This window comes from Delphinapterus leucas, chromosome 2, assembly GCF_059928025.1.
Source record: "Delphinapterus leucas isolate spDelLeu-1000000601 "Yukka" chromosome 2, BTC_Dleu_Yukka2, whole genome shotgun sequence".
In the NCBI taxonomy this organism is placed as follows: domain Eukaryota; kingdom Metazoa; phylum Chordata; class Mammalia; order Artiodactyla; family Monodontidae; genus Delphinapterus; species Delphinapterus leucas.
Genome location: NC_143130.1, coordinates 70,074,217 through 70,101,755, shown reverse-complemented (window position 1 = coordinate 70,101,755; position 27,539 = coordinate 70,074,217). Strand labels below are relative to the sequence as shown.

Sequence of the window (27,539 nt, the reverse complement as noted above, 5' to 3'; positions counted from 1 at the left end):
AAAACACTGAAAACTTTGTTTTGTGAGCTAGAGTAATTCAAGGCTTAAGAGTAGTTTTAGGGACTTCCCTGGCAGTCCAGCGGTTAAGACTCTGCGCTTCCACTGAGGGGGGCACGGGTTTGATCCCTCATCGGGGAACTAAGATGCCACACATTGTGTGGCGGGGCCAAAAAAAAAAGAGTAGTTTTAATATCTTTGTCATGACGTATATTTTAAATAGTTTATATTTTACTGATCTTAAAATTAACTTTGTAAAGTCAGTACATGAATACAGAAGAATATTTTACCAAAGCTTCATAAAAATAAATAAGTGTTCAGGAATTCTAGGAGATGGAAAGGAAATCTTGGCATATATTTTACAAGAATTATTTTATATTTAAGGTTTATCCAGGAAAAATGTCCAAGGATATGTGATGACAACATCCCTGCATTAACAAAGTAAAAAGAGAGTCAGTGGGGTGGTAGATATAATAATGAAGTAGGTTCTGCTTTTAACCAGTTATGTGGCCTTGGAAAGTCAGTCTACTCGTACTCTGAATCTCTTATTCTTCATCTGTAACAAGAAGTTTATATACCACATCATATCTAAAGCTCCTTCAAAATCTAGGTTCTTAGGTAGGAATAACTAGATGGTTCCTTTTGTTCAGGTGAACTTGAGAGGTAGTAAGGGGCACATTGACTCTTCTGGCCTCAGTGTTTGAGGGTTAAGGCCAGAGGTTGGTGGCCTTTCCAAAGAGTTGAACTAAGTTCTTCCTTTATTCTCTTCTTTGTGAGAGATAGATGGATTGGGGGATGGGGATGGGCACTTGGAGAACAAAGCTTTTACAGATGGGGTTTGATAGCTACCCTTTAAGGATTCTTGATGTGAGTTGATTAATGAAGCCCACTATCAGATTTGTAGTTAGGAACATTCTGGTAGAAAGAAACTAAGGTAGTAAGACCACCTTTCCTCTTGTTTCCCTTTGCGACATAGCTTTTATCTCTTTTCCTAACCTGTTTCTATGCCGGATTAAAAGATCCCATTACCTCTGAATATCAGTATACCCTCAAGAGTTCACTGAAGGATTTTTCTGTATAAAAAGGGTGCTTTTAAAATTGAAAATATTCTGAGTCAAGAGGAGCACACTAGTGGCTAATGCCTCTGTAGGCATTCCTTGATAGACAGTGGAGAGCTAGAGGTCTGGTTTGAGGTCTAGGGGAGTGGAAGCACCTTTTGGCAAGGACAAGGAGATGAGTGGGGGATCCTGAAAGAAGAGGAGGGACAGACACCTGCTTTGAAGGGGCACACAAGAGAAGAATTTTTCTTTTTTCACACTCCATTCTGGTCATTCTTCTGAGAATCTTCGTATTTGCCACATAGCGTTAGAATTTCATTTAGTCAGAAAGTATTATGGAATTGTGTGAGCCTGTGTAGAAAAGGTCATACCAAGAAATAAAGCTGAAAGCTGATGAAGCTGTTATGTTGCATAATAATAATAAGGCAAGCTGTCTTTGCTCAAGCTGTAAATTCTTCTCCGCTTGCAGCTGTGGCACCATCTGGAGGGAGAGTGGGAAGGTGAGCCTAGAGTTATTTTATTTACTAGAACGAACCACTGTTAGCCACTGTTAAGCAGCAAAAGCTACTTAATTCAAGAGTGGTTTATTTCATCTCTGATAAATCCTGGAGGTGGAGAGTAGTTGCAGATTGGGTTGGATTTTTGTGGAACTTTGTATCTTATCTTGTTGGCTTGGGGAACCAACAAAACTTTAATTTGGATCCTACCAATAAAATATTTGTCATAATTGACTAAAGAACAGATTGTTTGCCTTTATGCTATCTCTAAAGAAATAAGTTACCCAACAAATTAATTATGTAATTAAAAGATTGTGTGAAACAACTTGACAGAAGAAAATGTTGGTGGGTTTCTCAGATATTTTGTAGAATCAAATTACCCACAAATATGTTCATTGTAAGTCATTCTTAATCTTATCAATGAATTCTACTGGCAAAATTTTATTAGTCAAATCAGACATTATTCTTGAAATAAAGTCAATGGTATTTAGACTTCTCACAGAGAAATCCACGCTGATTCATTTGATTACTAGTAGATTTTTGTATCGCGGTTTCCGTCTTCACGTAGAGTTGTCCCCTCACCACTATCACAAAGCAGTCCTTTACTAATTCTTGGTCAAGTTCCTGTCTCCTCTTCTTTTTCCCTTTAGCAATCACTTTAAACCTTGGCCATACTTAAACAATATTCCCCCTCTTTCAACACTGTCAGCGCAAGAAAATCGGTGCTACAAGATGTGACTTGTCTAAATTGCCCATTTCTTCCTTAATGTCACAAAACTACTTTTCAACTTATCTTCATTTGTACCCATCCTTATTTATTCTCTTCAATCTCAGGAGGAAATGTCCCGTTTCCTGCCCAAAGTTAATTTTTTATTCATTTATTCTTCTCATTCAAGAAATTGTATGAAGAGTCTACTGTGTTCCAGGCACAGGAGACTGTAGCCTTAAACAAAACACATACTGTTTCTGCATCCGTCAGAAGTTTGCAGTCCAGTGGGAAAGACAGAATTAAATGATTGTACAAGTCATTAGTGAATTACAGTTGTGACATGTGTCTTAAAGAAGAAAGACAGGGAACTCTGGAGGTAACAGCAGGAGAACATAGTCCTCTCTGGTGCTGTGATGTTTAAGACACGATTGTAAGGATGAGGAGGAGGTAAGCCCCAGATGGGAGGAGAATATGCCAAGAGACAAGGCCAGTAGAGTTGGAGTGGAGAGAACAAAGGAGGAAAGTGGCCAGAGAGATAGCCATGGGGTGCGTTCATATAGATGATATGAAGACAGATGATAAAAAACCCTTAGAGGATTTTTAAGCAGAGTGGTACGATCAGATATGGGCAATAAAAAGTTCACTTAGAAGACTGAATTGAAGGGGAGCTAGGCTGTTGTAGTGAGGCCAGGTACGAACCTGTTGTACAGATAAGAGACGATGATGTCTTGAACTGAAGTAATGGTGATGGAAATAGAGAGAAGTTGATGGTTTGAGAGGTGTTAAAGGGGAGAAGTGGTGACTACGTGTGGGGAGTGAAGAAAAAGAAGTGAAGGAGTTCTAGGTTCCTTACTTACTAGGCACCAGCTTACATGGTAGTGCCATTTACTGAAATGGAAAACAGTGTTGAAAAGATCTGGTTGCAGGCGCAAGATCAGAGTGCACTCTTGGACTTTTGCTATTTGAGATGTCTATGAGGCATCCAGATGGAGATGCTCAGAAACAGCATTACGAGGCCTCTCTGCTCACTTATCTGCTCTCTGTCCTGTATTTTCAGTTCCTTCCTCCGCTCTATAGGCTCTTTCTGTCAGCCTTCACTGTCGAGTCTTTTTCATCCTTTAGAAAATACAAAAGCAAGCTACTCTCTAGATAGAGATCTGTGTTCCTCCTGTTCTCATCCTAGTTTCTTCAAAGAGTCATCTACACTTCCCTTTCTACCTCCTCACTGCAACCCATTGTGAACTTTTAACTCCCATCATTCCACTGAAACTGCTCTTGCAGATGTCACAAGTGACAATCTGATTGCCAGATTTAAAGTTTATCTTTTCAGTTTATGTCAGATATTTTTGCTGCATTTCATACCAACAACTTTCTCCTTGAAATTCTCATCTCTATTTCTTCTCAATCACTTGCCTTCAATGGATACTCTTAAGGGTAGTATCCTAAATGTTTGTTTTCCCTGGGTTTTTGTCCTTGGTCTCTACAAGGACATACATACTTTCCCTAGAGATAATCACATTTACTCTTGTGGTTTAAATTAGCACCAACTTCCAAATACATATTTTCATTCCAGACCTTCCCCTGAATTTCAAATGTAGATACACATAGCTAACTGTCTTCACCGAAATATACCACTGGTTCCTCAGATTCAAGTAGTGAAAACTGAACTCACTAAGTTCTATCAGACATAAACCCTAAATATTTCTCAACTCTGTCGAGCTCTCTCTCTCCCTACCATCACTGACCTCATTTAAGCTCTCATATCCTGCCTTTATTTTAAAAACCTATTCTTGAATTATATATTCCTCTCCTTTCTTGCCCACCCCCCTTTTTGTTTTTTTGTGGTACGTGGGCCTCTCTCACTGTTGTGGCCTCTCCCGTTGCGGAGCACAGGCTCCGGACGCGCAGGCTCAGCGGCCATGGCTCACGGGCCCAGCCGCTCCGCGCCATGTGGGATCTTCCCGGACTGGGGCACGAACCTGTGTCCCCTGCATCGGCAGGCGGACTCTCAACCACTGCGCCACCAGGGAAGCCCATTGGCCCCCCTTTTTATATCTCTCTTCTGGTAGCAATCTAAGTGATTAATACAGATCTAATCTTACCATTTCTTTGCAATCCATGACTTCCTAACACCAATGGGATAAAAACTCCAACTTGTTAACATGACTTAAACATATAGCTTTCCATGGTGTGGCACCTGCTTATTACTTTCCGGTGTCATCTGTATTCATTCTTCTTCTCATTCTTTTTACTCCAAAAATAATGAATTCTTTTCTTTTCTTCAGTGCTTTGCCAGTATTGTTCTCTGTGCCTCAGACTTCCCTGTTACCTACTTTGCCTAAATTCTAGTTATCCTTCATGTTTCACTTTTTCCAGGAGGTATCTCAGAACCCCCAGAGTTGATGCATTGACTTTGAGCTAGTTTCCATTACAGCACATTAGAGAAGTATCTTTGCTCTCTACTAGACTATGAGTTCCTTTGGGCAGGAACTTAATCTTATCTTTCTTTGAATTCCTAGTGCTTAGCTCAGGGCCTGGCACATAGTAGATCCTCAGACTTTTGTTAAGTAAACTGATGAAAAGAGTTCTTGAGTAAAAGATCACATCTCTGTGCCTCTGTTTTCTTGCTTATAAAATGAAGTATTGGACTTAATATGTTCAATTGTTTACAGCCTTAAAATTCTAAAAAGGAGGGCTTCCCTGGTGGCGCAGTGGTTGAGAGTCCGCCTGCCGATGCAGGGGACACGGGTTCGTGCCCTGGTCTGGGAAGATCCCACATGCCGTGGAGCGGCTGGGCCCGTGAGCTATGGCCGCTGAGCCTGCGCGTCCGGAGCCTGTGCTCCGCAATGGGAGAGGCCACAACAGTGAGAGGCCCACGTACTGCAAAAAAAAAAAAATTCTAAAAAGGATAGAAATTTTTTTGAAAACCTAGAACAGCACTAATAGAACACTCTGTGGTGATGGAAATGTTCTATATCTGCACTGTCCCGTGTGATAGCCACTAGTACTATGTGTCTGTTGAGTACTTGAAATGTGGTAGTGCAACTGAGGAACTGAATTTTAAATTTAATTAAATTTAAATATAGCCACATGTGACTAGTGGCTAACTCTCATAGCACATGACAACAGGGATTTTCAAAGATTAATTTTAGTAAATTAATCATCATATAGTAAAATACTATTACGGCTGCAGCTCACAGTGACACCAGAAAACCTGAACTCCTGAAAGATTTACCCGGTGTTGGTTGATGCAGCAGGATGAATATTGATGTCTTATTTTTATTTTTCACTTTCTTATGAAATTTAACATACTGATTCCCCCCCACACCTTCTTCTTTTTTTTATTTTGGTTGTGTTTATTCAAGTATAGTTTACAAGCAGTAAAAATTCACCTGTTTAAGTGTATACAGTTTGATGAATTTGACAGGTGTATGCAATCATGAACTAAATGCCACAATCAAAATATGTAACATTCTTCACCCCAGAAAGTTCCCCTGTGGCCCTTTGCATTCTGTCTCATCTCCTTACCCCCAGTTCTTATAACATTGATGTGATTTCTGTCTCAGTGGTTTTTTCTTTTCCAGAACTTGAAATCCCACAACATGTAGCCTTTTGTTTCTGGCTTCTTTTACATAGTATAATGGTTTTAGGTTCATTCATGTAGTTTGCTCTTCTTTATTATTGAGTAGTGTTCCATTTATCTGTACTGTAATTTGGGTATCCATTTATCAGTTGATGGACGTTTAGATTGCTTCCAGCTTTTCGTTATCATGAATAAAGCTGCTAAAACATTTGCAGTTTGCATATGAATATCAGTTTTGTGGACATACGTTTTCATTTCTCTTGGGTAAATACTCAGGACTAGGATTGTTGGGTCATATGATAAATGTATAGAAAAGAGGTTGGCAGTTTCTTATAAAGTGCATATTCCATTTTTGCATTCCTACCAAGAAGATTTGAGATTTAGAGTTTTTTCCCCATTCTCTCTAGCAGTTGATACTGTCAGGCTGCTTTGATTTTAGCCATTCTGGCCACTGTGTAGGTGATATGTCGTGTGGTTTTAATATGAACTTTTCTAATGACTAACGATGTTAAGCATCTTTTCATGTGCTTATTTGCCATCCTTATAGCTTCTTTGATAAAATATCTATTCAACTTTTCCCTGCATTTATTTTATAGTTTGTGCTTTTTGCATACTATGAAATCTTTGTCCAACCCAAGGTCACAAACATTTTACTTCTAGAAGTTTTATTGTTTTATTCTTTGATCTAGGTCTACAGTTTATTTTAAATAAATTTTTGTGTATGATGCAAAGTAAGCTTTAGAGGCTCATTTTCTCCCCATACAGATACCAGTTGTTCCATAACATTTCTCGAAAATACTAATTTTTTCTCCATTTAATTACCTTGACACCTTTGTCAAAAACCAGTTGACCATAGATGTATGAATTTATTTCTGGACTCCATTATCTTCCATTGACCTATTTATCTATCCTTATACCAATAACACAGTCTTCATTACTAAAGCTTGATAGTAATTCTTGAAATCAGGTTGTCCTCCAACTTTATTTTTCTTTTTCAGAATTGTTTTGACAAATACAGTATATTAAAAGGTAATACATAGGGATCAAATAGAGTTTGTTCCAGGAATATTAGGTTCATACAACATTCAAAAATCTATCAATATAATTCACCTTCTCATCTCAGCAAACTAAAAAAGAAAAAATCATGTGATCGTCTCCATAGATTCAGAAAAAGCAGTTGGTCAAATTCAATATCCATTCATGATAAAACTCAGCAAAATAGAGAGAAGGGGGCTGCTTCAATGTAATAAAGGGTATTTACAAAAAGCCTTTAGCTAATATCATATTTAATGGTAAAAATCTTCACCCCTAAGACTGAGAATAAGGCAAGAATATCTTTCTTAATGCCTCTATTCAGCATTGCCCTTAAGATCTTATTCAGCACAATAAGGCAAGAAAAAAGAAGCATACAGATTAGAAATGAACAATAATTATTGTCTTTATTTGAAGATGACTTCATTGTATAGAAAACATCCCAAAAAATCTACAAAAAAGCTACTAAAGCCAATGTGTAAATTTAGCACGGTTGCAGAATACATGGTCAGTTTATAAAAATTGTATTTCTACTAGCTGTAAACAACTGGAAATTGAAATTCAAATAATAAGAATTTTAAAAATATGAAATACTTAGGAATATGTTACACAAAATATATGCACAATTGTATGCTGAAAACTATGAAACATTGGTGAGAGTAATTACAATAAGACCTGAATAATGAAGAGATACATCATGTTAATGGATCAGAACACTCAGTATTGTTATTGGAGAAATGTCAGTTCTCTCCAAGTTGATCTGTAGGTTAAATTCAATCCAATCAAGATCCTAAAGTATTAAAAATATCTTTACAGGAAAGAATTGAGCCTATAATGGCAAAGGTGAAAAGCGAAGTTTTTTTTAAAAATAGAAATTAATAAGCTAATTCTAAAATAATTTCAGAAAATTCTTTCACCTCTGAGAGAAAATAAACATACAAGTCACATTTTATTTTAAGTTGCGATAACTAATATTTATTTAGTATAATGTTAGGTTATTTTAAAGCATTTTATTTGTATTAACTCATTTAATCCTTACAACAATGCTATGAGGTACTGTTATTATTCCCATTTACAAGATGAGGAAACTGAGGCATGGAAAAGTTAAATGACTAAGGCTGAATTACAGCCTAGGCTGGCTCTAGATCCTGTGCTCTGAACCACTACCTCAGGTTGCCTTTCCTTTTTCATTTTTTTTTCAAAGTACTAACACTGAACTTTGTTTTGCATAAGGCTGATATTATGATCTATGATATTGCTTCATTTAACTCGAAGTTTAAATAGATAAGATGTAAAGTCAGTTACTGTTCCCATTGCTGTGTGCATGGTGGGTGTTAGGGAGTGGTTGGTGAAGACATGCAGAATGGTTAGGAATCACATTAGAATTCTATTTACATGTTTGTTTCGTGTGGCAATTGTTTGTCACCTTTAAAAAGATACTGTTTGTTAAATGTATCTTTATAAGAAAGGTTGGAGTAAGATTGGGTCTATAATGGCAAAAGCATACTTTTCACAATTTACATATAATATTAATTAGCGTAAGTGATATGATAACTATATTTTCCAAACTAAAACCCACGGATTGTGTGCCTTTTTAGATGTGATAGACAGCCTATGAGTTATATAGACTGTAAAATTTTTGAATTTCCAGGCCATAAAATGATTTTTTAGTCTGTCATCAGAATCACATCTGGAGCTTTTTAAAAACTTATTAGTGTCCCTCTTCCCCATTTTGGTTCAGTGGGCAGTTATAAGTTAGAAAGCTCTATAGGTAGTTCTGATGTGCATCTTAGTTGAGATCCACTAGTTTATGGAGGCAGTTGAATAGAATATCTAAGATTTGGACCATCTCAAAAAAATCCAGACTCTGTGATCATCAAGTTTAATAAAGGCAGAATTCTTAATTCTTTTTTTTTTTTTAGTTCTTTTATTTATTTTTGGCTGTGTTGGGTCTTCGTCGCTGTGCACGGTTTTTCTCTACTTGCGGCATGCGGGGGCTACTCTCCGTTGTGATGCGCGGGCTTCTCATTGTGGTTGCTTCTCTTGTTGCGGAGCATGGGCTCTAGGCGCGTGGGCTTCAGTAGTTGTGGCACATGGGCTCAGTAGTTGTGGCGCACAGGCTCAGTAGATGTGGTACACAGGCTTAGTTGCTCCACGGCATGTGGGATCTTCCCGGACCAGGGCTTGAACCCGTGTCCCCTGCATTGGTAGGCAGATTCTTAACCACTGCGCCACCAGGGAAGCCCAGAATTCTTAGTTCTTATAAATAGTTACCAGTTCAACAGACATCTGAAACTGTTCTTCCTTACCCAAGTACTTTTCCCCTTTCCATTTTCTTGTATCTTTCTTTCCTCCCTCCCTCCCTCCCTCCCTCCCTCCCTCCCTCCCTCCCTTCCTTCCTTCCTGTCACATTCAGTTGTGCCTCAGCTCTGAAATTCTATGATTGACTCCACAACTACTCCACTTGTGCCCCCTTACACATATAGACTTTAAAGTTATTCTGGAACAGCTTCTAAAATTATTGAAATATTACGTTTAGGCATTTCCAGTCTCACTTCTGTGCTGAAGTTTAATTAAAGTTCTGAGGTTTTCAGAAGTAACATATCTCAGGTTTTCAGATGAGAAGTATAAAGGTCCTTGTTGGGCTTCCCTGATGGCGCAGTGGTTGAGAATCTGCCTGCCAATGCAGGGGACACGGGTTTGAGCCCTGGTCTGGGAAGATCATACATGCCACGGAGCAACTAGGCCCGTGAGCCACAACTACTGAGCCTGCGCGTTTGGAGCCTGTGCTCCGCAACAGAGAGGCTGCGACAGTGAGAGGCCCGCGCACCATGATGAAGAGTGGCCCCCGCTCACCACAACTAGAGAAAGCCCTTGCACAGAAACGAAGACCCAACACAGCCAAAAATAAATAAATTAATTAATTCATTAAAAAAAAAAAAGGTCCTTGTTATGTTAGACTGACTGAGAGTAACAGAACAGCTTCAAAAGTAAAATTACCAGTGCCTCCTCTCTTAAGAACCATAGGAAATTTGAACTGAGAAGATGTAGAGATTATCTAGTGTAGGCTGTTATTTTCCAAGAAGTAAAATTAAGCTCAGAGAGGAGGACTGACTTGCCCAAGGTAGCATAATTAATTAGGTTATGGATAAATAAATATAAAACTCAAATAATCATATGGTAAAAAAATCAATTGAACTTTTTTCTTTTTATAATTTGAAATTAGAATTAATGTGTTTACAATAAATATTTGTATTATGTGAGCATTGTAAAAACTTATACATGTTAGTTTTATAGTTGTTTTTTATTAGTTTCTTTTAAAATAATATTGTCATAGTTTAAAAGAAAGAAAATCTTTATCCAGTATCTTAGAGTTATAAAAGGAAGATGGTCTGCCATCAGCTGAATATATTAACCTGCTATATAAAATTTCCTTTATGTTAGTGCAATGCAGTTTTTGTTTTGTGGGTGAGAAATAGGAGACTTATAGGAAATGTAGTCAGTCTATACATATACAGTTGTTTTCCTTCCTTTGCTTATTGTAGAGATTATGAACCTTAAAATTGTTTTTATCTTTTCATTCAATTGATTGGAAAATAATTGAGCAGATTATTTTTGAGTTCTTTTTTTTTAAGTTCCTCATTCTTTTTCTTATGTTGCATCGGTGATGTATCTTTAATAAACTTCTTCTGTTTGTTTTCTCTTTGATGAATGTCAGTTAAAGAGAAATTGACTGCGGATCCAGACAGTGAAATAGCTACAACCAGCCTGAGGGTTTCTCTACTATGTCCAGTAAGTGTTACCTAATATTTGCTCTCCAGGAGGCTTAATATACATTTTCTTTGGTTATTAAGTATTTCCAGTATTTAACAAGTTCTGTTAAATTGAAACATGCCCACTTGTTTGTTAGAGTTTATGAAAAGTAAAAGACATCATGTAGTCTTAGGATTTGAAATCTAAACAAATATATGTGTATAAAAATTTTCTACTCTTAGTAAGTTATATTTAAATATTGCTTGTGGTTATTAAGTGACTTTCTCTCAGACTTAAGTGTAAAATCTCCACATAATGCATTTTATTATCTTAGTATATTTATTAAAATTTCATTTTTTAAAATAGTATACTTCTGAATAAAAATCTGGCCATGATTATTTACACATTCAATTTAACCATTTTGCCAACAATGACTATAACATCAATTAAAAGCTCTTCTGTTTAGCCTGAATAATTGAATTGGTTATGCATATAAAAATCAACTAGAAATATTTTTAAACCAGAAAATGAGATCAATTTCAGTCATTTCTACAAAATAAATATAAGGCTCAAGACATACCGAATGATTAAACTGGTAGTGGAAAAGTTTCCAAAAATGTGTTAAGGTTTATCTCTTAACTAGTTTGATGTCAGGTCCACCAACAGTAGGAATGGTAGTTGAATGATGCTTTCATACAAAAATATGTGAAAAACTGAGAGTAAATTACTTTGATATTTTGATTGCCTTTTGTTCTGTAATTAATCAAATTAATCATATTTAAATTTGGGGACAAAGTATGGAAAATAAGAGGACTCAGCCCTTTCCTGATTTGCCAGGATTGTTCAGGCAAGCCTGATATTGAAAGCTTTTAATATTGGAATCCTGCTAATCTGAGATGAAGTTATTTATTCTTAAACAAAAAATTTAAACAAAAATTAAGTGTTGTCTTATATCTTAGTCTTTTATAATTTATAAAACCTCAAACAATATGAAAAAGTCATTAGCTCATGAATTAGTTTATAATAGAGTACTTTGCATAGCTGTTTAAAAGAAAACTTTTTTGTTTTATAATTGCTAAGAGAACTCCTGTTCACTATTCAACGTCTATAAAGTACAGAAAAAAATACAGTGAAGTTAATAAAAATCACCAAATGTATAATTTTGTATATATCCTTCTATCTTTTTATTCCTTACTATAGCCAGTCATTTTTATAGGGAAAGTATTTTGACTCCAGGCTTTTTATATTATTGCTTTAAATTGTTAAATTCTTTCCCAAATATATAATGCAGTCATTGACAGAACTAAAGGGAGAAATAGGCAGCAATATAATAATAGTAGTAGACTTCCATACCCCACTTTTGGTTATAGATAGAACAGCCAGACAGATGGTCAATAAGGAAACAAAGGACTTAAACAACACTGTATGCCAGTTGGACCTAACAGATATATACAGAATACTGCACCCAACAAAGCAGAATACACATTCTTCTCAGAACACACAGAACATTCTCCAAGACAGAGCACATGTTAGGCTACAAAACAAGTCTTAATAAATTAAAGATTAAAATCATTATAAAGTATCTTCTCTGATCACAGTGTGATGAAACTAGAAATCAGTAACAGGAGGAAAACAGGAAAATCCACAAACGTGGAAATTAAACAATACATTCTTAAACAACCAATGAGTCAAAGAAGAAATCACAAGGGAATTTAGAAAATATCTGAAGACAAATGAAAATAAAAACACAATATACCAAAACTTACAGGATGCAGCAGAAGAGGGAAGTTTATAGGAGTAAATACTTACATTAAAAAAGAAGAAAGATCTCAGATCAACAACCTAATCTTATACCTCAAGAAACTAAAAAAAGAAAAACAAACTAAACCCAAAGTCAGCAGAAGGAAGGAAAATAGAGAGATTAGAGCAGAGATAAATGAAATAGAGAATAGAAAAACAGTCCAAAAAAATCACGAGACCAAGAGTTGGTTTTTTGAAAAGATCAACAAAATTGACAAATCCTTAGCTAGACTAAGAAAAAAAGAGGGAAGTCTCAAATAGCTAAAATTAGAAATGACAGAGGAGACATTATAACTGATGTCACAGAAATTAAAAAGATTATGACACTACTGTGCCAACAAATTGGATAACATAGAAGTGGATAAATTCTTAGAAACACATAACCTACCAAGACTGAATCATGGAGAAATAAGAAATCTGAACAGACTTATAACTAGTGAGGAGATTGAAGCGGCAATGAAAAATGTCCCAACAAAGAAAAGCCTAGGACCCTGTGGCTTCATTGGAGAATGCTACCAAACATTTAAAGAAGAATTAACACCAATCCTTTTCAAACTCTTACAAAGAATTGAAGAAAGAATACTCCTAAACTTATTCTGTAAGGCTAGCATCAAAACCACACAAGGACACAACAAGACAAGACAAAATGAAACAAAAAAACCCCAGAAAACTACATACCAGTATTCCTGATGAATATTGATGCAAAAACCATAAACAAAATACTAGCAAACCGAATTCACCAGCACGTTAGAATGATCATACACCAGACCAAGTGGGATTCATAGCTGGAATGTAAGGCTGGTTCAGCATATAAAAATAAATCATTGTAATATACCACATTAACAAAATGAAGGACAAAAACCACATAATCATCTCAATCAATGCAGAAAAAAAACTTGACAAAAACATTTGACAAAATTCAACACCATTTCATGATAAAAAACACTCAGCAAACTAGGAATAGAAGGAAGCTTCCTCAACATAATAAAAGCCATATATGAAAAGCCCACAATGAACATCATACTCAATGTGGAAAGACTTGAAAGCTTTTCCTCCAAGGCCAAGAACAAGGCAAGGATGCCCACTGTCACCACTGCTGTTCAGCATAGCACTGGAAGTTCTAGCCAGAGCAATTAGACAAGGAGGAAAAAAAAGATTGGAAAGGAAGAAGTAAAATAATCTCTGTTTGCAGATGACATGATCTTTTATGTAGAAAACACCAAAGATTCCACAAAAAAAACCCAAAACAAACCTGTTTGAACTGAATTCAACAAAGTGGCAGGATACAAAATCAACAGTCAAAAATTAGTTGCATTTCTATACACTAACAGTGACCAAACTGAAAAGGAAACTATGAAAACAGTCCCATTTACTATAGCATCAAAAAGGATAAAATATTTAGGAATAAGCTCAACCAAGGAGATTGAAAACTATAAAACATAACAAAAAAGAATTCAGAGAAGACAGAAATAAATGGAGAGATATCCCATAATTATGGATTAGAAGACTTATTAATATTGTTAAAATGTGCATACTACTCAAAGTGATCTGCAGATTCAGTGTAGTTCCTATCAAATCCCAATAGCATTTTTTGCAGAAATACAAAAAAAAAAATCCTTAAATTTCTGTGGAATCTCAAGGGACTCTTGAGTAGCCAAAACAATCTTAATGAGAACAAAGTTCCAGCTCTCACACTCCCTGATTTCAAAACATCCTACAAAGCAGTAGTAATTAAGATGGTGTGTGTGGTACTGACAGAAAGGTAGATAATATAGACCAATGGAACAAAATAGAGAGCCCAGAAACAATATGGTCAAATGCCTTTCTACAGGAGTGCCAAGACTACATAATGGGAAAAGGATGGTCTCTTTAAACAAATGGCATTGGGAAAACTGAATATTCACATGCAAAATAATGAAGTTGGACCCTTACTTTACACCATATGTAAAAATTAACTCAAAATGGATTAAAGATCAAAACCGTAAGACCTTAAACTGTTACGCTCTTAGAAGAAACATGGGGGAAGGGCTTCAGTTGAATCTGGCAGTGACTTCTTGGATATGACACCAAAAGCAGAGGCGACAAAAGCAAAGACAGACCAATGGGAATACACCCGTTGGTCTTAAAAACTTAAACTTATAAACTTAAAACCTTTTATTGCCAAAGGAAACAGTTAACAGAGTGAAAAGACAACCTAGGGAATGGGAGAAAATAATTTGAGAATTTTATACCTGATAAGGGGTTAATATCCAGAATATATAAGGAACTTCTGCAACCCAACAACAACAACAAAACAACCTGATTAAACATAGGCAAAGGATTTGAATAGACATTTCTCCAAAGAAGGTATACAGATGGCTGACAAGCACATGAAAAGATTAACATCGCTAATCATTAAGGAAATGTGTATCAGAATCACATGAGATATCACTTCACACCCATCAGGATGGCGCCTATCAAAAAAATCAGAAGATGACAAGTTTCAGTGAGGATGCCACAGACACTGGAACCCTTGTGGACTGTTGGTGGGAATCTAAAATGCTGCAGCCATTATGGAAAAACAGTATGGAGGTTCCTCAAAAAGTTAAAAATAGAATTAACATATGATCTGTCAATTCTTCTGGGTATATATCTAAAAGAATTCAAAGCGGGCTTCCCTGGTGGAGCAGTGGTTGAGAGTCCGCCTGCCGATGCAGGGGACACGGGTTCATGCCCCGGTCTGGGAAGATCCCACATGCCGCGGAGCGGCTGGGCCCGTGAGCCATGGCTGCTAAGCCTGCGCGTCCAGAGCCTGTGCTCTGCAACGGGAGAGGCCACAATAGTGAGAGGCCCGCATAACGCAAAAAAAAAAAAAAAAAAAAAAGAATTCAAAGCAAGATCTTGAAGAAATAATTTGCATACCCACTTTCATCACATTATTCACAATAGCCAAAGGGTGGAAGCAACCCAAATGTCCATCAAGAGATGAACAAATACGGTATAAATACATACAATAGAATATAATGTATGGAACATGAAAAAAGAAGGAAATCCTGTCATATGCCATGTGGATAAACCTTGAGAACATTACAATAAGCAAAATAAGCCAGTCACAGAAGCATAAATACCGTATGATTCCACTCATGAAGTATATAAAGTAGTCAAAATCATGGAAGCAGAAAGTAGAAAGATGGATCCAAGGGCTGGGGGAGGGCAAATTAGTGGGTGTAGAGTTTCAGTGTTGCTAGATGAAAAAGTTCTAGAGATCTCTTGTACAACAGTGTGAATATACTTAGCATTACTGAATTGTACACTTTAAGATGGTTAAGGTGGTAGGTTTAATGTTAATGTTTTTACCACAATAAAAAGTATTGGCCAGGGGGACATGGGGTGGATTCTTAAGTAATCAGATGTTATAACGGACTATGGTGTAAAGGAATGTGGTATTTTTTAACATTTAGAAAAATGGTTCACAGACCAGCTAAGTAGAGGGTGGGAAGAAGACAAAGTTTTTTTTTTAAGGTATATACCTATCATACCCTCTTTCCTCCAAACACCTATTTATCCACCCTCGCCCTTGACATGATTCCTTGCCGCCCCATTCCATTATAAAACACCAGTTCAGAGAACATGAGAAATTTAGGGACGTGCAAAAGCTTCATTTTCCATTCAAATCACTGGAAGAAGTCTTGTTTTTCTGCAGTCTCATTTTAAAAGTGTTTACAGTTGTACTAATATATATGATGTTTATATCATTTAACATTTATATGAAGCATTTATTCATATAAATAAGGACTACAATATAAATCTTGATGTTCTTATTTATATAACTAGTTTTGAATTTCATAGCTCAGGTGATCTTTATATTATTAGAAAATGTTATAGAAAATGTTAATCATGTTTTGCTTGTTACACCTCTTAATTTAATCGGCGAGCTTTAAATTTTTCTTTCTATATCCCCCTGCTCCTCCCTTTTTAGTTTGAGCATTTACAGCAGTTCATTTTAAATTGACTTATGCTTTCAAAATTCAGATTATAGGAAAAACAACTATATATATAACCCATAATTATAATACTTTTATGGATTTCTATTAGGCCAAAGGGACAATCCCTTTACAATAATTCTGGAACAGTAAGGCAATATATTTTAGGTATGTTTCTACTCTAAAAAGTAAAACTTCGTAATGGCAACTCATCTATATATCAAATTTATAGAATAATAAAAGATTTGTTCCCTTTGAAATATGTAAATATGATGTCTGACTGCATTTGAATTACCCTTGTTGTGATATACACAGCTCAAAATAAATGAGTTTCTGGTTTTTGTGTGCTGTTTAGCTGAAGGCAGTGAAAATAATTAAAGATGTTTTTGCTCTTTGGGAATTTTTCAGTTCTAATTTATTAAAAATAGAGCTGGAAGAATGTTTGTGAACCTGCTTTGTGAGATACTCCCTAGACCTGTAAACTCGAATGCAAATCACTTGGAGTTGATAGAAAAAAAAAATAAACTCCTTGGAAATTTATTCATGAAATACTTACCGTAATGATGATGATGAAAAAGTTATAAAATTCTCAGTATCACACTACTTTCTTTTTATAAGGAAAAAGTACATATATTATTGATGTTTTGGGGGTCCTTTGTTATAAGCTGGTTTGAACTTATATCTAAGTAGGGTATTTTCTCTTGAAGTATCATCAGTTACTATTGTTATAGTAAGGTTAATGGCATTAGAAAACTATTTGGGAGTTGTTTTCTAAGTGTTTATTTGCGAATGATGCAAATATCCACCCCATCCTATAAAGGGAAAAGGGGGATTTGTAATTACAGGATGAAGATGTTCAAAGCTCAGCTTCTTTTCTGAAGTTAGAGAATTCAGTGTCCATTCATAGATAAGTATTTAGAATTTAGTGATTGTTTTTAAAAATCAGGAGTATGAGGGTCATATAACAATTACTCGGTAATTCTTTGAAGCAAGACATTTGTGTGATGGCTAATAAACTGCATTTGAAATTGAACTTATGCTTTCGTATACTTATTTGTAAACGTCCTTCCTGTGCCATTCATGTAGCAGTGTTCCTTAAAAATTCTGTAGGTAAACTTGTCAGTGTGGCTGATCATATAAGGGCTTGAGAGTTGCTCTCCCAACGAAAAGATGAACTGACAGGTGGAAATTATAGGGCTAAAGTTATGTGAGGTGACGGTCTTTGGAGAATAACTGCTTTTCATAGTATAAGTTCTACAGCCTATGGCTTGGATTCTGAAACAATCTTTGTTTCTTCTTGCTTCATTGCAAATATTTTGCTTCATTTGCAAATATTTTCTCCCATTCTGAGGGCTGTCTTTCGGTCTTGTTTACGGTTTCCTTTGCTGTGCAAAAGATTTTCAGTTTCATTAGGTCCCATTTATTTTTGTTTTTATTTCCATTTCTCTAGGAGGTGGGTCAAAAAGGATCTTGCTGTGTTTCTTATCTTCTTATCCATTGTCTTCATAAATATCAGAAGTAGCCTACTAGTTCTGCAGTTACTTGAACCTTGTCTACGATGACTGTATTTATCTAGGATTTCTCTACTTAGTATTAAGGCAGTAGCAAATATACCTACTCAGTAGGAATTTGCACTTCACAGATAAGTTAAGGTGTGACTTAAGACATAAAAATGTAATTTAGCACCACCACCTAGATGGTTATTTGGAAGATGTTTCTAGACTAACGCAGCATGTCTTGGCTAATGGTAAATAGATGATATTTCTGTTATAAGAGCTAGTTTGTTCTTTTTGTGTATGTGCCTTTTTCATCAGGTACTTAGGTAAATCAAATCATAAAACCTGAATAGAGGGCTTCCCTGGTGGCGCAGTGGTTGAGAGTCCGCCTGCCGATGCAGGGGACACGGGTTTGTACCCCGGTCCGGGAAGATCCCACATGCCGTGGAGCGGCTGGGCCCGTGAGCCATGGCCGCTGAGCCTGCGCGTCCGGAGCCTGAGCTCCGCAACGGGAGAGGCCACAACAGTGAGAGGCCCGCGTACCGCAAAAATAAATAAATAAATAAATAAATAAAACCTGAATAGAAGTGTAGAAAGGGAGTAATGGAGTTGTTTAATACTGTGTGAGCATAATAGAGAAGACTGACTGGGCTGAGGTTTGAGTGGGTCTCCTACTAGCTTACAGAGTGATTTGAAGCAAATATGTTTCTGTACTTTAATTAATAATGGGGGACATATATTGAGTACTTGCTCTGTGTCAGGCCCTGTGCAATAAATATAATTTAGACCCCACAGTCATATGGTATAGATGCTATTTTTATCCCCATTTTCTAAAACTAAGGCTCAGAGAGACTAAATAACTTCCAGGATTCATACCCTCAATGAATGGTGCCTCCTAGAACTACCCAGCATGCATAGCTGAAGCCTGATCAGTACACAGGACCATCTTCTTGCTGTATGTATAGCAGGTACCTTTCCCAGTGCCAAGGATAAGGAGATGAGCCCAGTGTGTTTCTAGTAGGAGGAGAAGCACATAAATAGTGTAATCATATGCAGTGTAGAGTTGGGAGCACAGAGGAGGAAGCTATCAGTCCTCTCTGCATCCGTCCTGTCCATACTTCTTTTTTTTTTACATCTTTATTGGAGTATAATTGCTTTACAATGGTGTGTTAGTTTCTGCTTTATAACAAAGTGAATCAGTTATACATATACATATGTTCCCACATCTCTTCCCTCTTGCATCTCCCTCCTTCCCTCCCACCCTCCCTATCCCACCCCTCTAGGTGGTCACAAAGCACCCAGCTGATCTCCCTGTGCTATGCGGCTGCTTCCCACTAGCTATCTACCTTACATTTGGTAGTGTATATATGTCCGTGCCACTCTCTCACTTTGTCACAGCTTACCCTTCCCCCTCCCCACATCCTCAAGTCCATTCTCTAGTAGGTCTGTGTCTTTATTCCTGTCTTACCCCAGGTTCTTCATGACATTCTTTTTTCTTAAATTCCATATATATGTGTTAGCATACGGTATTTGTCTTTCTCTTTCTGACTTACTTCACTCTGTATGACAGACTCTAGTTTCATCCACTTCATTACAAATAGCTCAATTTCATTTCTTTTTATGGCTGAGTAATATTCCATTGTATATATGTGCCACATCTTCTTTAGCCATTCATCCTATGATGGAGACTTAGGTTGTTTCCATGTCCTGGCTATTGTAAATAGAGCTGCAATGAACATTTTGGTACATGACTCTTTTTGAATTACGGTATTCTCAGGGTATATGCCCAGTAGTGGGATTGCTGGGTCATATGGTAGTTCTACTTGTAGTTTTTTAAGGAACCTCCATACTGTTCTCCATAGTGGCTGAACCAATTCACATTCCTACCAGCAGTGCAGGAGGGTTCCCTTTTCTCCACACCCTCTCCAGCATTTATCGTTTCTAGATTTTTTGATGATGGCCATTCTGACTTGTGTGAGATGATATCTCATTGTAGTTTTGATTTGCATTTCTCTAATGATTAATGATTTTGAGCATTCTTTCATGTGTTTGTTGGCAGTCTGTATATCTTCTTTGGAGAAATGTCTATTTAGGTCTTCTGCCCATTTTTGGATTGGGTTGTTTGTTTTTTTGTTATTAAGCTGCATGAGCTGCTTATAAGTTTTGGAGATGAATCCTTTGTCAGTTGCTTCATTTGCAAATATTTTCTCCCATTCTGAGGGTTGTCTTTTGGTCTTGTTTATGGTTTGCTTGCTGTGCAAAAGCTTTGAAGTTTCATTAGGTCCCATTTGTTTATTTTTGTTTTTATTTCCATTTCTCTAGGAGGTGGGTCAAAAAGGATCTTGCTGTGATTTATGTCATAGAGTGTTCTGCCTATGTTTTCCTCTAAGAGTTTAATAGTATCTGGCCTTACATTTAGGTCTTTAATCCATTTTGAGCTTATTTTTGTGTATGGTGTTAGGGAGTGATCTAATCTCATACTTCTATGTGTAGCTGTCCTGTTTTCCCAGCACCACTTACTGAAGAGGCTGTCCTTTCTCCACTGTACATTCCTGCCTCCTTTATCAAAGATAAGGTGACCATATGTGCGTAGGTTTATCTCTGGGCTTTCTATCCTGTTCCATTGATCTATATTTCTGTTTTTGTGCCAGTACCATACTGTCTTTTTTGTGTGTGTGTGGGGGGGGTTTTTCCATCTTTATTGGAGTATAATTGCTTTACAATGGTGTGCTAGTTTCTGCTTTATAACAAAGTGAATCAGTTATACATATACATATGTTCCCATATCTCTTCCCTCTTGCGTCTCCCTCCCTCCCACCCTCCCTATCCCACCCCTCCAGGCGATCACAAAGCACTGAGCTGATCTCCCTGTGTCTTGATTACTGTAGCTTTGTAGTATAGTCTGAAGTCAGGGAGCCTGATTCCTCCAGCTCCGTTTTTCGTTCTCAAGATTGCTTTGGCTATTCGGGGTCTTTTGTGTTTCCATACAAATTGTGAAATTTTTTTGTCGTAGTTCTGTGAAAAATGCCAGTGGTAGTTTGATAGGGATTGCATTGAATTGGTAGATTGCTTTCGGTAGTAGAGTCATTCTCACAATTTGATTCTTCCAATCCAAGAACATGGTATATCTCTCCATCTATTTGTATCATCTTTAATTTCTTTCATCAGTGTCTTATAATTTTCTGCATACAGGTCTTTTGTCTCCTTAGGCAGCTTTATTCTTAGATATTTTATTCTTTTTGTTGCAATGGTAAATGGGAGTGTTTTCTTGATTTCACTTTCAGATTTTTCATTATTAGTGTATAGGAATGCTAGAGATTTCTGTGCATTAATTTTGTATCCTGCTACGTTACCAAATTCATTGATTAGCTCTGGTAGTTTTCTGGTAGCATCTTTAGGATTCTCTGTATATAGCATCATGTCATCTGCAAAGAGTGACAGCTTTACTTCTTCTTTTCCAATTTGGATTCCTTTTATTTCCTTTTCTTCTCTGATTGCTGTGGCTGAAACTTCCAAAACTATGTTGAATAAGAGTGGTGAGAGTGGGCAACCTTGTCTTGTTCCTGATCTTAGTGGAAATGCTTTCAGTTTTTCACCATTGAGGACGATGTTGGCTGTGGGTTTGTCATATATGGCCTTTATTATGTTGAGGAAAGTTTCCTCTATGCCTACTTTCTGCAGGTTTTTTATCATAAATGGGTGTTGAATTTTGTCAAAAGCTTTCTCTGCATCTATTGAGATGACCATATGGTTTTTCTCCTTCAATTTGTTAATATGGTGTATCACATTGATTGATTTGCATATATTGAAGAATCCTTGCATTCCTGGAATAAACCCCACTTGATCATGGTGTATGATCCTTTTAATGTGCTGTCGAATTCTGTTTGCTAGTATTTTGTTGGGGATTTTTTCATCTGTGTTCATCAGTGATATTGGCCTGTAGTTTTCTTTCTTTGTGACATCCTTGTCAGGTTTTGGTATCAGGGTGATGGTGGCCTTGTAGAATGAGTTTGGGAGCCTTCCTGTCCATACTTCTGATACTGTAAACTGGCATTACTGCCTCAAGTTGATGACACATTCTGGGTCCTTTTTTATTCTTCATCACTACATCCTGTTGAAGTAAGAAGGAAACCATGTTACTTCAGAGATAGAAAAAGAGGCCCAGCAAGGTTAAGTGCCTTTCCTAGAGGCACAGTAAATCACTGGTATGAGAACAATAATTTAGGGCCCCAAATGACAGTTAATTTCCTTGGTAGACTAGGAAATTACACATTTCCGTGAAATCCTCCTAAGCCAAGAATCTTTTCCTCTTTTTTTCCTCATTTAACTCATATCCTTTCCAAGGCCTTATGTTTTTCAAGCTCACAAACATGTGGAAGATCTTTTCCTGATATTTAGCAAAAAATGTGGTTACTGAAAGTAGGTGACTTCTCTACTATATGGCCATTGTGACCTACGGAGACCCCACAGTGGTTATCCAGCTGTACTGTACGAAGTGTGTTCCATGCAAGGAGGTCATGATATGGTAGCTCCCTGGGCAGATCTTTGGACAGCTTCTCTGCTTTGGTCCAAAGCTGGCATTTCAGGGACCAGATGAAACAGATTTCATTGTTCATAGGACAGACTCAACCTGTGTCAGCATAAGCACTATTTGCAGGGCAAGAAGAGCAAGTCTCATAACATGCTAGAGATGCTAGAGGTCCAGAGGTGTTTGCTGAATTGCCTGTCATGGTGCCCAGTGAGGGAAGAGAGTGCGCACACCTGGGTTTCTTCTCAGAGCTGCTCTTTGGCAATTATGCCAGGCATTGTGGGGAATGCTTATTCTGTTTTGACCTCTGAATTACAATCAACCTGATATCTTAATGAGAGTATCTGTATCTTGAGCATTTAATAAGGTATTCTTTTTTCCTTTCCCAATACCTAGTAAAGTGGTTCTTAACTTTTTTGGTTTAGGGACTACTCTAAGAATTTGGTGAAAGCACTTTCCCCAGAAAAATGCACACACTTACAAGATTTTGCATGTAATTTCAAGGGGTTCATAGTTCTTTCCCCTAAACGCAGATCTGTAAGCTGGGGATTGAGGGTAAATAACCTCTGCTGTAACTTTCCATAGTCCCTCTATTTTAATATCCAAAGAAATATTGTAATTTTTAACCGGTAGATGTTTCACAGAAAATGTGTTAAAAGTAAACAGAATACGCTTTAAATTGGAATACATACACTTTGTGTTTCAGGAAAAATTTTGTATAACAGTTGTCTAATATTTACTTTTGTCTCCCTTTTTCAAAGCTTGGTAAAATGCGGTTGACAATTCCATGTCGGGCCCTTACATGTTCTCATCTGCAGTGTTTTGATGCAACTCTTTATATTCAGATGAATGAGAAAAAACCAACTTGGGTTTGCCCTGTCTGTGATAAGAAGGCTCCGTATGAACACCTTATTATTGATGGGTATGTCAATTTAAAGTTTTTCCTTGTACTTCAAAGTAACCATCTATTATTGGTTTTGTTATCCAGCACGTTTGGGATTAAAATTCTGTAGGTAGTGTTTCCTGAGTTATGTATTTTTAGGATTTTCATGACTGTAAAGTCAGTAGTTTTCTAAGTAATTAATATTGTGAACATTTTTCCTTTTTAACTTTATGTCCCCTTGTTTTGAAAATGTGTGCCTTACTGTCACTGCCTCCTGACATTTACCATTTTAAAGCACCAATGGTTCTAAATAGGATGTACTTACACCTTTTCCTAACATGAATCCATCTATCCCTAGACATGCATTTTGGAGAGAGACCATTTTGGAGAGAGAATGAAAGGATTGTGAAACTCTGGTTAACCTAACTGACCAGAAATTGGTCTGTTTTTGGAGATTTCCTGGTGCTTCAGTTGTGGGCCAGCATATACCTACTCCCTACCTTACGGGCTCCTAAAACTGATCAACACACTGAATAGCAGCTCTCTTTGTTTTTTTGTTTTCTCTAAAATACTTGTCTTTGTCTTTCTTCTCCACCTATAGCATCACAACAGTCAATTATTTTTTTTAACACTCTGGTGTTTTATCTGTCCTTCCAAACATCTTCGAATATCCCTTTCACTTTTCTCCTATTCTCTAGCCTCCTTTTTTTCAGTTTTGCCGCCGAACAAAGATAAATTGTGAAAAGAAGGATCTTCTTGAGATTTCCTGTACTCTTTAGAAAAATGCTTAATACAACTTACCTATAATATTTGAGAAAACATAGAAGCCTGAAGGTATAACATAAGGAATGGAATACATTTAGCGATAGAAGTGTAATCCAGAGCTTGAAAGATGTCAGACCAGTCATACGGGGAGAAGTAAACATGTAACTTAAATGTTTTATGTTTGATTTTTCAGAGATGTCAGTGATCACTAATAAATCAGAATTGAGTAATATTTTACCAACTCTGTATATTATGTAACTCTAGATGCCTGCATCAATTGGGATTATTCTTTCTTACTATAAAAGCCACACATACACACACACCCCTGAAGAAAAATTGGAAACATACGAAAATAAAAAGCTGTTATGTTATTTTCTGATTTTTTCCCCCATATTTGTGATTATACAGTATTAGTATTTTTTATCCTTTGGTTTTATTTAACATTACAACCTGAGAATTTGATCATTAATTTTACACATTTTTTAATATCTGCATGGTAATTATCAAGAAGCTTTAACTTTCAATACATATTTTTGCATGTATTTCTTCAGTTATCAAATAAGATGTGCTTATTGTAGGCAATTTGGATTATGTTGAAAAGTATAAAGAAAAAGAATAAATATCCACAATGTCACCACTGAGAGATAAGCACTATTTATATACCACTCACACAGAATTTTATTTTCAAAATATAGAGTTTTCTTTTCTTGGCCTCTTCACACTTTCTGTGAACATATATTTCCCCCCATATTATTAAAAAACATCTTTGGAAACCTCATTTTTCATGGTTACATAATATTTTCTTGCATACAGGTACCATAATTTAAGTAACTATTCGCCTATTTAGCCCTAGATTTTGAGAACAAATATACCTTGTCTGTTACACTTTCTTTCTCATTTATACTTGTACAAAACATAGAAGGTCTGAATGTTTTTTGAATAGTAATAATTCTAATTGGCCTTACTTTAGAATGTGATATTCAAAGGACAAATTGTTTTTTATAGCTTGTTTATGGAAATCCTGAAGTACTGTACAGATTGTGATGAAATACAGTTTAAGGAGGATGGCTCTTGGGCACCTATGAGATCAAAAAAGGAAGTACAGGAAGTTTCTGCCTCTTACAATGGGGTTGACGGTGAGTGTTAGTTTTCTAAAAGAGTGGGGCAGTCTCCCTGTTGTTGTAAAGCCTTGGTTTTCAATATTAAAACACATAAAATTTTTAAGAATACTCAGCAGTTTATGGATAGCTCAGTAACTCTTATTAAATTATTGATTAAATGTTCAGAACTATTGAAACTCTAAATTCACTTTCTGCCAGCTTTTAAAATTTTGTGGTATAAGATTTCAGAATAACATAATCTAATAAGTTATTTGTAAAGTCATGCTTTTGAAATGGTATCCTTTTAAATTTTTTACAGACTTGGTACAGGTTAGTGAATGTTCTTTTTTCACTTACATCTTTTTCCTGACTTTTTTAGTATGTTTTTGCTGGAAGGAAACTATGACTTTTTAAAAACGTTACTGTAACGTCTCTCAGTATATCAGGTATTGTACAGGTAAACGTGTGTAATATATAGTGTTTGCCCTCAGACTACTTTTATTCTGAGGTGGACATATATTTTGATTGTTTGCCCTAATTCAGAATTGTTTTTCAAAAAAATCCTTTAACAACCGATAATAAATAATAGTTTTAAGCTTAGGGGAACAGAGCCACTGTTGGTTTTGTATTCTTGGACCCTAGCAATATACTGTAACTGATAAAGTCTAAGCTACAACTGATAATCTAATCCATAGGCTGAGAAAAGGAGAGATGTTACAGGTCTTTTTTGCCTTGTGTTTCAATCATTCCCACACAGGATGCTTGAGCTCCACATTAGAGCACCAAGTGGCTTCTCATCACCAGTCCTCAAATAAAAGTAAGAAAGTAGAGGTGATTGACCTAACCATAGACAGTTCATCTGATGAAGAGGAGGAAGAGCCATCTGCCAAGAGAACCTGCCCTTCTCTCTCTCCCACATCACCACTAAGTAATAAAGGGTAAGTGCTGAGATCTTAAAAAAAAAAACAACTCATTGGGAAAGTTAATTTTGCAAATAGGGTTAAAAGATCTGCTAAATAAAATGATTGTAAAACTTAACTTAGTAATGGTTGTAAAACTTAGTAATCAGAGAATAGGTTGAATTTTTCTCAGGTGTGTTTCTTAAGGGGTTGGGATAATGCATTAAAGGGGTCACTTGGATATGGTCTTCATCGTACCAAAAGATGATTCTAGCACAGTGGTTCTCAAACTTGGGTATACATCAGTATCACCTGAAGGGCTTATTAAAACATATTGCTTCCCTAGCCCCCATGTCTGATTCAGGAATAGGAACTGAGAAAATGTGTATTTCTAATAAGTTCCCAGGTGATCCTAATGCTGGTCATAGGATTTAAAATATTTACTCAAACTGGGAAATGTGTGCTGTAAAATTAACCCTAAGTTGAGTGTTTCAAGCAGAAAGCAGAGAAAGTCCAGATGAATGCTTTAAACCTGCCTCGGAATGTGTAAGACTGGCAATGAAAGAAGTGTAGGACTTAAGTTGCAGTACACAATGCTTTATGTTTTGCAGACTCATTTCCCATACTTCCCATTAGTCTCATATCAGTAATAATGTACCTTGGTTATGCTTCATGTCACTTCATGAAACACTGTTACCTACTTTATGTAAAACACGCTGTGCTAAACATGGGTGATAATAAAGTAAGTAAGTACAGTCCCAACCTTAAAGAGTTTAACATTTTGTAGAGGATGGTAAAACAAGTAGCTGACTCTAGCTGTACTCTTAAACAGACTGTTAGTCTTATGAGACACTTCGGGGATTCTCAGCAAAAGACTTCATGCTTTTCTAAGGCACAGTTGTAGCACACCAAAGGTAAATCTAGAAATCCATGTGTGACCCCTTTTAGGTATATATCAGGAGAGTTATGTGGCCTGATGTAATTGAATAGGAGCTATTCAGAAAATCTTCCAGCAAACTGTAGTGCCTGAAGGAAGAATGTAAGTGAGGAAGGGAAAGTCTGCAGAAAGCATTGTTACAGATTTCAAGGTTAAAGAGGGAAAGTAAACACCAGACCAAGAGCAGGCACTTCTGTGCTTGGAGTCAAATTATTTTCAAGCTTGATATTGTTTGATGAGATAAAAAGATCTTCTATTTGAGTATATTTGTAGTTACTTGAAAGATGAAGTTGCAACAGTAAAAGAGCACAATTGTGATAAAGAGGACTTTGGCTATTTCAGGAATCTTTATAGTACAACCAGACATATGACGCAGGTTGATATTTTCACTCTAGAGTAGCTTATTTTATCATAGAGACAGAAATAAAAGACATTAAAAGCAGTATCATTATTCTATACAAAATGAATATTTAAACACTAATTCTGCTTTACATCCTACTTTATGAACATTCACCTCTGATGAAAGCCTACATTGATGGC

The 27,539-nt window shown here is 36.4% G+C and overlaps 1 protein-coding gene across 3 annotated transcripts in view; it reads left to right on the top strand.

Annotated features, from left to right (window-relative positions):
* PIAS1 (protein inhibitor of activated STAT 1) overlaps positions 1-27,539 on the top strand; it is a 121,345-nt gene that overhangs the window by 84,625 nt on the left and 9,181 nt on the right. For all 3 annotated transcript variants that reach the window (XM_022579873.2, XM_022579870.2, XM_089907069.1), the window contains exons 8-11: positions 10,595-10,668; positions 23,177-23,337; positions 25,069-25,199; positions 25,921-26,101. In XM_022579873.2, the coding sequence (XP_022435581.1) occupies positions 10,595-10,668; positions 23,177-23,337; positions 25,069-25,199; positions 25,921-26,101 (547 nt within the window). The remainder of the gene's footprint in view (positions 1-10,594; positions 10,669-23,176; positions 23,338-25,068; positions 25,200-25,920; positions 26,102-27,539) is intronic.